At 34.8% G+C, this 13,470-nt stretch overlaps 1 protein-coding gene across 8 annotated transcripts in view; it reads left to right on the top strand.

Moving 5' to 3' along the window:
- Positions 1-13,470, top strand: part of TBC1D5 (TBC1 domain family member 5) — a 319,441-nt gene that overhangs the window by 181,383 nt on the left and 124,588 nt on the right. For all 8 annotated transcript variants that reach the window (XM_035319863.1, XM_035319861.1, XM_035319857.1 and 5 more), the window contains 4 exons: positions 2,407-2,509; positions 8,301-8,389; positions 9,849-9,899; positions 9,988-10,057. In XM_035319863.1, the coding sequence (XP_035175754.1) occupies positions 2,407-2,509; positions 8,301-8,389; positions 9,849-9,899; positions 9,988-10,057 (313 nt within the window). The remainder of the gene's footprint in view (positions 1-2,406; positions 2,510-8,300; positions 8,390-9,848; positions 9,900-9,987; positions 10,058-13,470) is intronic.

Below are 13,470 nucleotides of genomic sequence, written 5' to 3'. Positions count from 1 at the left end.
AGTAACAGGGTTGAAGAATGGCAGAAGATGGGATCTGTTAATGAAAAAGAAGACCATAGCTCTGCAGCTGTTGTTGGGAGCCTCTTTTCTGTTTGCCACCAAATTTGTTTTAGAAGGTATTTTTACATCCTTTTATTTAGTTGCCAGCCCAAGTTTCTTCTTTGTCACTTGTGTAGTGGCTCTTAGGTGAGCTAAATAAGTGTTTTAAAAAATGATAACCAACTCACACTGATCTTCGCTTTCAGAAAGTAAGGCCTTCAATGCACCTTTGTTTAATTGAAGCCGTTACGGTAAAATTCCCATTCCGTTATGCAGTCTTCCTCAAAGATGTAATTAAATGTAATATTCTAATATTCGTGAACAGTATTCTTGTCTTGCCAGATTTGAGGATACTGTACGTCTTACGGTGTTTTAGTTATAAAATGACATTCTCCATAAAAATCCATCCTGAACTGATAGTTCCCTCATGATCTCTTGTATTTACATTTACTATAATTAATACTTCAGCCAGCTTATTCATGAGTTCGTTATTATCCTCTCTGTCACAATCTCTAGTATGACTAGATCCTCACAGATATCTCTGTGTATTTTTGAGTTTTCTTTGTTAGTCTTCTCCTCCTAAACTTCATAGGGCAGGCCTGAATAACAGTCCTTCAGAAATAATCTCTTCAAACCCCTAAATTATGTCGATTGCCATCTGCTGTAATGCACCTTTTTGGTCTCAGCTGTGTCCTTCCTCTACAGTAATTTGATTAGTACAAGTGCATACAAGTATCCAAATGTTGGTCTACCATTACCCCCATCAGGTGCCAGGAAAACGTTGCACTCTTCATCCCAATGCCTTTCTCAGTACTTCAACAGTATTCAAGCCATAGTGTCTTCTCTCTCTGCTGTGACTCTTGCATCAGATCTTTTATCCAAGGATTTCGATCCACGTTTCTAGTTGTTTCTGTGCTTGTTATTACCACTGTGAGATGAACATATTACTTTTAATAGTTTTATCAGATGTAATATGTTGCAATTTCTTATATTGTTCCTCCATGACAGGCTTTACGACAGCCTCAGTATAACTGTTCTGAAGTTTAGCATTGTAGCTCTAGCTCTGGACACAGACAAGATAAAATTTGCTTGAAGAAAACTTAGCTGCAATCCATACAACTTCATTTTAAAATTGACAATACTATAACCTTTATATCAGCAGTCTACCCTGAAGCCTACCATTACTGTCTTGTTAAGAATTCCTCTTTTCCTTGTTGAACTTTACCTTTTCTTTTCCTTTTGGTATTATCCCTTTCCAGTTACATCATTCTTTGAATTTGTTATTGCTCCACATAGTTAGAAGGGGCTTGGGTTGGTTGCTTTATCAAATATTTTTGCCATCTAATTACTTCTTCAGTAAGCAGGAAAACACTTTGTTTGTGCACTTACTCATTAAAATACATTCTGCATAACCAGTTTCTTTCCTACTTCCAACAGTCAAGGAGCAGGATATGCTGGCGTATACTGGTGAGAGTAGCTTCAGAATAGAGATTCTAAATTGCTGCATTTTCCTGGATAACAGGATTTTCCCAGAAGCTTTTTCTCCTTTTTATCACACTAATACAATTTAACACTATTTTACTTAGAGAATATTTACCCTGCCAAAGTATCCAACTATTTCATAATTTGAAGGTTTGTTTGCAAACAGCTGCTAAAGACAGTGAAATATCTAATAATGTTGCATCACAAAAAAATGCCAATAAGATACATTGCAGCTTGCTTAGAACTGAAGAAAACTAGGATGTCAGTTTTCGTGATGATTGTGAGATAGTTTAAAAATCTTGTCATTAATATGCTAATCATTTTTCAAATATTTATGAAGCATTGAAACCTTTTCTGTATGCTTCTTCTGGCATTGTTTTCTTTCTTCTATTTTATTCCAAACTAGAACTGGAAATTTTATAAATTTCTTTAACATATTGTAGCTCTTGTACTCTTCCTTCACCCAACTTTTATCTTGAGAAGAAGAAAGAGCAAGACAAACTGAAACTGCAGGACGGATTGATATCCAATTACAGTTGGATTGGCTGCTTGTTAAAAGTTGACAATTAAAGCAACCTGCCATTTCATTTCATTCTTTCAGCTCTCTAGCTTTCTTAATGTTGAAAGGGATTGCATATTCAAATATAACTAGTGATATCATCATGTTACAGAATGATATTAAAGAACATTGTTCAGAAATTTGGTTGCAAGACAACTAAAACAAGTTCTTACAAGTATTCTTATTCCAGCAGCATCCACGGTTCACAGAGAGATAAGAAAGCAGACAAGAGAGGTTCTGTCTTACCTAAAAATGTTTATAGAAGAACAGCAGCTGAGATTTTGTGAGCTATAATGTTTACTTTCATTGTATTTCTTCACTTTCAGTTTTCCTGAAATGCAGTATTTCCAGCAAGAGAATGTGAGGAAAATTCTTACAGATGTTCTCTTCTGCTATGCCAGAGAAAATGAGCAGTTGCTTTATAAACAGGTAATGAAAATATAGTACAGGTGGCATTCATCGACTCAACATTTTCTATATGGTTTGACAATAATGTAGTTCTGTTGTATCTGAAGTTGTATCATAATGCTATAGTAATCAAAGAGTTGCTTGTCATCTGTATAGTGAGAAGAGTAAGCTCACTCAATAACATACGCTTTTTGCTCATAATACAGTCCCTCAGATTGTTTTTTTTTTAAGGTTTCTAAGTTGTCTAAATTTGAATTCCTTTATAAAAAACGTATTTTTCTTTGACGTTGGTGAAACGGAAAAAGAACAGGAACAAGAGGCTTTCTATGCATTGGTAAAAAAGCATCAGGATTAAAAATGGTACTGAATATACAAAAATCACAAATAGTGATTTCTGAAATGTTAGCAAGATTTACTATTTAGTTTTATATAATACTTTAGATTCTTCCTCAAAGTGCTAAAGCCATGCTATGCATTAGCAAATAGATTCTTTATCTAATCCTGTAGCAAACAAATGCAATGCTGCTGACAAATGCCTGTTGACTGATGGACAAGGGTGCTAGCAAATCCCCCTTTTACAGTATTGCCAGAAGGAGAGCCTGCTTACACCTTCTTTATTAATGGTAAGGGTAGCCTTTAAAGCTGCACTGACTATATACATCCATATGGGATGAGGGCTAAATTAATTTAACATTTCTTCTGAAGGTTTTGAAGTGAATATAAGCATGATATTAAATTAATGTAGCAAGACTGATTCGCAGATTTATAGACATTTGTATTTGTTTCCCCAGACTATTAACTGTAGGGAGATTAGTGACTGGCAAACTGAGGGACATGGACAAAAGCTAAACTGTAGAGCAGCAAACTTTAGGTAGGACAAAAATACAAAGCTTCGGTAAAGGTGAAGAGTTTTATAACACACTGTATGTTCCCAGGCACGGTATGTGACCACCCTGCCCCTAAGCCAGGAAATTAGTTGTGATACATGAAAAGACCACTGTTGAAGAAACAGGTACTTCTGAAGAATTCTTACAGATTAAATCAAAAATCAAATATATAGTTACCAAACATATCAAATCTCCATCAGCTGGTTACTGCTGGTCTTGCATGATAGCAAGAAGAAATGAGATTTGTGAGCTTCGGCAGTATTCAACCTCCCCTTTCTGGTGAATATAGGCTACCATTCTGATGATGGGAAAATGGAAGAACACATTCCAGCTAATTTAGTCTATCAGTTATTGAACAAGAAGTATTATTTTACTCTTTGATATGACTTAAAAGGACTTAATTACCCTCTGCTCATTTTTAAAATCCTCTTGATTCCTTACCAAGAAATAATACCTTTCTAAATAAGGATGGAATATTTAGCCAGATCAAATTTTAAAAAAAGAAAGCCCTGAGTTTCATCACAAGCTGTTAAAGCTATTATTTTCTACTAGGTGACACCCCGTTTAACATAGACCATATTGTTAATAGTTATGGGATTTTATTGAATTAATGAGACTGTTATCATGTAGTAGAATGTCTTGCTGAGTTAATTGAAACTGCAGAGATTATATAAATGGTATTAATGAACTTTGACTGCCTGATGCCTCAGCTTTAATAAAGACTGCTTGGTGGGCTAAATGAACATAGGCAGATAAAAGAACAGGTTCAATTTTGTGAGCCTACAGGCTGTTGACAAAGAAAACTTATTTACCTCTGTTTTCAACTGGTGTTGGTTGCATCAATAGTGCAGTAATTTCAGGAACGGGTTGCCACAGGACTAAAAGGAGAGGTTAAGTGCGTGAAAGGAAATAAATCTGGATCATGAAAAACTGTTGACTTAATATCTCTGAAGTATTTCAGTATATCATCCAAGTGTTGTGGTTCCCTGCCAAATCCACAAAATAGCAAATGGTTGTGATTTTCCTCCCATTTAATGGACACGTGTCACATTTACTAGCTTTTCCTTTTCCATACCTCATTTTAAAAGGCCTTTTTTTAAAATTGATTATCCTTTTAGCTTATTAGTAACAATCCTGCTTTTTTGTTCCTGTGCTCTTCTCTCTTTAGATAACATTTCTTTTATGACCATCAGTATCCTTCTCAGAATTAGCTAATAGGAAGAAGTTTGTGGTGGTGACAGGATACATTTTTTTCTCTATTATCAAATACCTATGTTGTAGTCAGCCTTCCTGGCCTACCATTTTTCTTGGTTCTTTTTATGAATGACTTCCCATACTAAGTTCCACTAAAGCAAAGCATAGCATATTTTCTTGAAGATAATAAAGGTTACCATTAATTCATCAGGAATGGATCACTTCTGAGATGCTCTCTCCACAGTGACCTGAATACAAAGCTAAAATTCTGAAGTTTATCTTCATATTCAGTATCCATCGTGGGACTCATCCTGTTGTTCTGTATGGGAATTCCTCTCTCGCATTTTTATGACCACATGTAAGAACTAAATTTGCTGTCATAATTGTGACACCTGGCCAGTAAATGAAAACTTGTAGGTACATCTATTAACATCTGTACAGGACCTGATGTTTCTTTTCCAAATATTTGGAAAAAAGTTATAGTTCCTTGGCAATTTGCATCCTTATAAATAAAGAGAACTGGAATTTACAATATTTCATTAAAACTATTATGTAGCATCAGTATATATTCTTAGAAGAATCAATGTTTGCTTAATATGCATATATGCATGTAATTTGTCTTTGTAGTACGTTTTGTGGGTTTTTGACCAGCATGGAGTAACATTTTATTTGATGGGGAAAGACATTTCCGTCCCTAGTCAGATGGAATAGAATGTTGTGGGGCTGTATTATAGAGATTTTAAAGACAGAATCCTCACTGGGATCACTGAATTTTTAAATAGCAGCTGTAAATACAAAATGTAAAGAGAATAGTATATTGTACTTAAGAATATGTAAAAATTACTATTAGCATTCTTCTGTAAGATTGGTGCCAAAAATTCTGGTCCTAGTTACATTGAAAAGAAATAGTGACAATTAAGCTAAATCACTAGGCTAACCATTGTTCACTCATGATTTGATTGATCTTAAAGACGTCAATATAATTTTGAAATGCATTGATTCACTTTTCATTGTACAAATGCTGTATTTCTGGTTTTCTTTCTAAACCATACACTGTATTATGAAATCAATATTTTGTTGTAGCTGGGAAGTGTCATAAAATTATCTGAGCTCTGTCAACTTATTTATTAACACTAAAGAGTTTTAGTAAACTGCAGCATTGAAAAAATGTGTATGCATATTACATTGGTGGCTTTTCTTGCCAAACTAAAAATCTCTAAATATTTGAAGTACTCTTGTAACTGAAAGATCAGAGGTATCTTTTTGAAATCGTGATATTTCATCATCTGTTTGTTTTGTTTTTGTTGGATGTGGGCAGCCACATTACGATTCTACTTTATTATATAGTTGATACATTATTATGTTGGAAGAATGTATGATGTGCTTTTATCTTTTCTGACTAATTCTTCTTTTATGTCCTCTTTCTTTTTCTTCAACTTACATGTTTACAACTTAGGTGGTAGTTTTATTAGCTAGTCAAGTTTTTGCCATTTCCATTTCTCTTATTTCATGTTAGTATATCAGGGCGAATAAAAGATCAGATGCGAAGCTGTTAATGATCTGAAGTCTGTGAGTATATATGGAAGCACAGCTCATGTTATCTACAGTTTATATAAATATTTTTGCTATTTCTATTTATCTTCTAATTGTGGACCTATCTCCCTGTCTTTCCTATTTCTTTCTTTCCTGGTACAACTGTAAGACTTTCCGAAATACGAGGCTGTCAACTTGCAATCCAAATTATATTGTGTTTGGGAATTTTAGATCAGCTCCTGAAATCAAGTGGCTACATGAGAACCTAGAGTTTAACTTTTTCTTTTTTTTTTTTTTTTTTCATCATTTGAAGTAGTCCCTAAAGGTTCAGAAATCAGAAGGGAAAGAAAAGCTCCACTCTTTAGTATGTTTGCAGTCTTTAGCTATGCCCAGTCAACAGAATTTGGTATTGCTGCAACCCTACAGTTGAGGCTATATGAGCAGTTGTCTCAGTTCTGAAGAAATTAAAATTGGATTTCCTAGATTTTGGTTGACAGCACACAGAGATAGTTCCACCACCACTCATTTTCATCAATGTTGTGAAGTATTGGAATTTCCTTACGAACAAATGAGATACATGCATCATAGATAGATAGTGATAGATAATGACCTAGAGAGGGCTTCCTTGTGTATCTGTGTCCTCTTCTCTGCTCTGATCTACATCTGATATTTCTGATAAACCTTTAAGTGTATTTTGGTGTTTTTATTTGTTTGTTTGTTTGTTTTGTGGTAGTGGATCTGCCTGTATTGAGCTGGTAAAGCTAACTCTCACATACTGAATACTCCTGAAATGCTACATGTAATATCACAGTTCTACAGTTGACTTTGACCTATCTGAGAATATCCCAAGAATTTTAATAATATGATGTCAAATTGAGATCTTAATAGCATCCAGAGATACTGCGCCAACACAAAGGTCAGAGAATCCAAGCAGGGAACAAAAGAAATGTGAAATCTGCTAAGTGTTTGGTGGAGCAGGCATTGTACCATTTTTTGAGGGGCCAAGGTCTGTAGTTCCCTACCTTTAGAGTGATCTGTGCATCCAGAGGCAGACAGAAAGGTCTCAATGTTTAATCCCACACACCCCCCCTTCCATCACTAAAGGGCTCCCCTCGCTTCTTTTTTATGGCTGACCCCCACCCCAATCTTACGTAGTTCCCACCTGCCTTCATAGTCCACCACTGGATCCAGTCTGCTGCTGGATCCAAATTTCCCAGATCCTCCTTTTTCCTGATCTAATCTGAGGGAAGGAGCTGAATCTCTCCTGTAGCTGAGGTTTCATTCTGCAGGCAATTGTTTTACCTGCCTGCGTGTTGCTGCTTGCTAACAACTGTGGTGTTTGTTTGCTGAAGCGGTTGCTTCTGCTCCCATTAACACATTGGAAATCCCCAGATGAACCAATGTTAAGTCAAGACTCCTTTTATCCCTGGTGAGCACTGATGGGTTGCCCAGCCATGCTTCTAACCCCGTCCCAAGTCCTGAACTATCTACCACTTTTTTCCACTCTGATTCCTGCATGGTTTTATATTTTGTCTATATCTGGATACAGATTGTATTTGTAAGTAAAAGTCTGTAATGGAACAGTTCCAGGTCTCCTACATATTGTGTTAATAATGTACTTTTTTTAATATTGACCTAATGACTTTTTTAATTTAAAAAAAAAAAAAAAAGGTGAAAAAGCCCTTTTATTTCTCATGTTCATAGGAGTGGAACTTTAATTTTCTAATTTCCCAAATAGATGCCCAAGTCTCCTCTAAAGGCTACTGTTATGGTGGTTTTGGAACATTATCAAATTAAAAAATAATAATAATTTTAAATTTTGTAATTTGTCCTTATTGCAGATCTGCGTGTACTGTGGATCATGGCTGTAATTATCATAAATAAAATTTATATTTATGAATGTAGATCTTAGAGTAAACTGCCAGGTGCAGGGTTGCTTACCATTGCCAATCTGTTGCCTGTTGTGTTAGAAAAAGGGAGAATAACTTGCCTCCCCCATATTATAGCAGAATAAACACTTAGATTTAATCAGAATTTAAAATAAAAGACATTGATTATGAAACCATTCTGTTAAGAATATAAATGTTCACGCTTTTAGTTAGTCTCCACCCAATACTGCAGGCCGCCTGATGCTGTGCTTTATGAACTATTATATGAATGAAATATCTTACAATACTTTTGCTTCTTTTTATGTTTAGGGTATGCATGAGCTCTTAGCTCCCATTGTTTTTATTCTGCATTGTGACCACCAAGCTTTTTCACATGCCAGTGAAGCTGCGCAACCAAGGCAAGCATAATGTTTTGTTTATATAATATTAAAAAATTGATACATATATCAAATATATACAAAACATATGGAGTTTTCTGGGCTATAACTTATAAATATGTTCTTTAATTATTTGTTTATAACTAATAAATTAACTTGAGAAAATGTTGCATCCTCTTGCTTTTATGGGAATGTCCTTATTTTGTCTTTCCTACTACAGCATGTGGAAGGAGGTTTTAGTGTAGACATTGGCCAATTATTATTTCTATTAGCTATAGAAAAAAGTGAACACAGCAAACGTAAAGGAAATCCTTAAAGTTTCACCTCATTGTTTGTTATTGCCAAGAATGCTTTAGTTTTTGTCATTGCAGAGAGGAAGCAGAGTAGAAAAATACAGTCTTACAATAGACACATTAACAACTTTCTTTCCTTGTGTCTTAAAATAATCAATGTAGATGCATTGTTTTGATTGATATTTCTTTCATTACCCTGCAATGTTGTAGCTGCAATACCTGACTATGTTTTGTCTTGGTAGTAACATTATGTTTAGGTATTGATTCTTCATTTCAGCCAAGCTGTGCGTGCTCGTGTTTATACGCATGTATAAAATACTGCATCACATATGATTGTGAACTGAATTCAGATGCTTTTTTCTTGCCTTATATGTAAAGCTTTTAAAAATAAATAAACTAGTTGCCTGTTCAAATCATTTGTGATATTTAATCAAGTTCTTTTCATTTGTCTTTTTTGTCATTGCTTGTGGAGTCTAGCAGTGAATAAAAGCCAATTTAATTATATGTGCTATGTATCATAACCTCTTTAGCACCCCTCAGTGTGATTGTCCAAAGGTAGTATTAGCATAAGGATGGAATTTATTTACAAGTGTGTTTTTATTCAGTGTACGTCTTCAGATATCCTGAAATTACCTAGAAGATGCCCTTCAGTGCAAAGTAACTCAAAATAAGCATGTGTTACACACAGCATTCTGTTCCTGTGCCACTAAAAAGTAGAGCCAAAGAACAAAGTAGATGGAAAAGAGGTGCTGTCACTGATTAATTACTGTTAAAGTACAATAAAAATACACGCTATTAAAACAAAATAAATTAATGTTTTGATACTGCATATTTGACCAGTAACCATTTTCTTGTTGTTTTGGACAAACAGTGATAGATTGTGCAGCAATCAATTATTGTAGATCAAGCATATTCAAATAATACATTGTGACATTCAGTAATTTGTTATTTGGAGTAATTAGATGGTTACTTCATTGTAGTGCAGACAAGGCAGCTAATTTGTTTTTGATCTTTATAAAAAGGAAAGACTTCATTTGTTGAATGGAGTTGCTCTTTTTAATTAAAAAGGCTAGTTTTCTCATTTGCACTTTATATGAAAGTTGGCTTATAAATACATAATAGTACATGCAGAGCACTGACCAAAAACAAGCATTCACATTTGGATTGTTCACTGTTGATTTTTTCAGTGAGGAAATGAAAGTCCTTTTGAATCCTGAATATCTGGAACATGATGCCTAGTAAGTTTTAACAACTTCCTTTACATTTAATTTACTCTTATTTGCAATACATTATTTAACACCAAGTTTCTGGGTTTTCCCCTTTCAGTGCAATGTTCACACGTCTTATGAAGACTGCAGAACATTGGTTTTCAACTTTTGAACATGACAGTCAGAAGGTAAATATTACTCTAAAATGCATTTATTCTATTCTTAAGCAAATGTGGTTTTTAATGTGATTGAAGTAATTTGAAGATGATAACGTTTGTTCTCTTAAACAATTTGGTTAAAGCGGGTTCCACCAAGTTAAAATTAAGTTCTTTAGAGGTTTTTCAGAATTAGGTCAAAGCACTTGTGGAAAGTCAGTTGACAGTTCCTGTCTGTTGAAAGATCACTTTGATATCAAAAGCCACATGTACATAGAAAATTATTCTCCTGTTTATGAGAGATACTCTTGTATAGCAGTCAAAAGATTGCTTGTCATAGACACATGTAAGTGCCCCAAACTTGCGCTTAATGGCATGTTAAATAAATACATATAGGCAGTGATTAATATATTGAGGCTTGAATTGGTTTAAACTTTTTGCAATATAAACAATTTGATGTGAAACCAAAATTTTGTTCATAGGTTGCTCATCATATGTCAGGGTTCATCTTTCTGTGACTTCTTCCTGATGCTACCTCTTTTTTATTGATGGTGATCCTTTTTTTCCCCTCTTTTCTTCTTGGCCTGAGGATATTCTGAAGGAATGCCTGTGCCCCTTAAATCACCAGTGTAGCTATACAGATGCCATTGTATTTAGCATTTTGGTTCACGGTATGGAAAAGCCTTTTCCATGTTTAGTTTTACAGAACCTTTTTTTTTTTACTATTTTCTTCCTTGCCCTCTCTGGACTCTTTGCAAGGACCAGCTAGTTCTTGCCTGTAACCATTTTTCATGCATGGCAGATTTAACAGTTCCCTCTGTCTGTTTTGCTTCAGTCTAACGTTCAAGATTTTTTGTTTGTGTTTTTTTTTTTTTCTACTTTCTTCCTGTCTCTTTCCCTTTTTATGCTTTTCTTCTTTAATTCTGAAAAACAATTTTTGTGATGGGGTGTACATAGAAGGGTCTAGCAAAACAGACATATTACAGGTGTCCAAGACTTTCAGTGTATTATATACTAAAAGAGTTGGTCTCCAGACTAAGTTCCAACTTGATTTATTTCAGCATTTTTCACAGACCATAGGGCAAGTAGAGTCAAAAATAAATTAGTAAGAATTTGGTCAGTTTTGGTGCACATGTGTGCACCAAAACCTATACTTGCAAACTGTAATTAGGGAGTTCTAGTTTTAGATGTGATTTTGACTGTAGTTGAAAAAAAATGTTGTTCATCCAAGTCTCACATAAAAGCTTCTATTTTATTTAAAAATTTAAATGTATCTGTGTATATATTTTATGGACATGGAGTGTTGGTATCTTGGCCAGAGCTATCTACAGTTATAAATTACTATTTAGATTTGAGTTTTACATAGTTTTCAGTAACTACAGATAAAGTGTAAGAGATACAAATTTTATGAACTTATTACATAGTCACTTTTATTCTAACAACAAAGCTGCAAGATGTTTCTCTTGAGTGTAACTTTTCAGAATTCGGTGTATTCAGGCATATTTGTTCCAATTTCTGTGACAGAGGTGGTGAAGTCTGAGGCTGATTTTTATTCCAGGAAATAACTAGGTCGACTTACAGATTTACAGTGCTTGGGTAGAAGGTGAAAGTTTACATTACCCTTTCAAGTCCTTTCGTGGCATAAAAAATTGACTATGCACAGTACATGGATTAATATCTGGTTGTTTGTTCTTGTTCTTTGCAAACATGTATAATCTTTAATAATCCTTTCTTGTGCGTGTGCCTTTTACAATCATGACTTTGAGGGTTGGCTACATAATAAAGTCTGAGTCTTCACAAATGAAGCAATGAAAGCATGTGCTCTGATATACGTTACTTTTTATAGCCTCTAACAGTTGGTTCCATTACTCCCAATTGCCATTAGAGGAGCTGCTCCAGCTACGGCATTCCCTAGTGGTTAATGAGAGAAATCTGTCCACATTTATACTTGTGCTATGTCCTAGCCTTTCTTTACTGCTGTAGCATTTGTTTCCTAAATGCATGAATATATAAGTTGTATTAGTATCAAATACCAGCCATTCCAATTCATGTTGTGTTCAGTAATGTTGTGTGGCAGGATTTGGTGATTTTGTTCCTAACACTTGGTCTAAAATTTTCAGCTCTGTTCTACTGGTATCCATATTTAAATTGTTCTTACAGGTGAATCTGGTGCTCTCCTTTAAATAGTATAGCAAATCTCTGAGCTGTACTTCTTCTTCTTACTGCAAACCACATCCCTTCAGGGTTGATCATTTATATTTCATGGTAACAGTGGATGGCTAAGCCCATACACTCGTGAAATGTTTGCCAAGACTCACAAAAAGAAAACAGGTGTTTCATCCCATGTGGCAAGTCAACATGTAGTGAGGATAGGCATGGGCACAGTATCATGTTGTCTACTTAACTTCTGTGCTTTAGGCAGAGACACTGTGAATCATTTATAGTTAAACATTTTGACAGCTTAGTTGTATTAGTTCATTTGACCATCTTTCTGTTTGGGCTTCCTTTCATACCAGTTCGATGACATTTTTTGGAGCAATTTCAGCTGGCTAAATATATCGTCATTTTCTCAACCAAAGTGCTTGAGAAGAGACAGCAGACAGATCATATGCTCTCTAGTCATTCACCAAACTTCTTCATGGTGTGCACCAAATCATGAGGCATGTGTTGGTTTTGATAATCAGAATCTTTTGACGCTTAAACCAGTGGGTAAGACTTTGTCTTTTAATTTTGTAAAGATGGCTATAAACCCACACACAACTAATGGTATAAAGACTAACCTGGGTGACTACAGAGTCTTGTCATTTTACAAGCTCAAATAGGTTGAAAGATTCTAATGCTGAGATTTCTATATAAGGTCTTACACCTATAATCAAGAAAATTTTAAAAATACAGGTCTCTTGAGTCATCAGACTTATGCATGGTCAAGCTGAAGTTACACTCAACTAGAATAAACCTGAACAATGTACACATTGCAGATGTGTGCCAACTGATGGAACATGCACAGACTGTGAATTCATACAGTAACAGGTTTTTATGATTAGTTTCAAATGGGCAAGTTTATGCAAAAGGTTACTGTAGACTGGCATTTAACATTAAGGCAATGTTATTATAACTTAAGAGTGCTTTATTTGCAGGAGATTAGACATACTTAGTGGATTCCTTCCTTTTTTCTCCGCATGTGACCAAGAAAACATTGAAATGGGTATGAAACAATAATAAGAAATAGCCATACAACAGAGAAGCAGAAAATAATTCAGTAACTTGTTTCTAACAGATTACTTCAAATGATGAATATAGAGAGCATTTAAGTGTGGAATAAGGATTTTTTTCTGTCCCTACCTACTTCCCATGGGCTCTCAAATTGGCTGTGGACCTTTACTCACTTCCCATGCTGGCTAATTTCTTACAGGTGTGTTATTCGAAAGATGACATAAGCTGTCCAT

Source organism: Oxyura jamaicensis, chromosome 2, assembly GCF_011077185.1.
Source record: "Oxyura jamaicensis isolate SHBP4307 breed ruddy duck chromosome 2, BPBGC_Ojam_1.0, whole genome shotgun sequence".
Taxonomy (NCBI): Eukaryota; Metazoa; Chordata; class Aves; order Anseriformes; family Anatidae; genus Oxyura; species Oxyura jamaicensis.
This window is presented reverse-complemented; position numbering and strand designations above follow the sequence as displayed.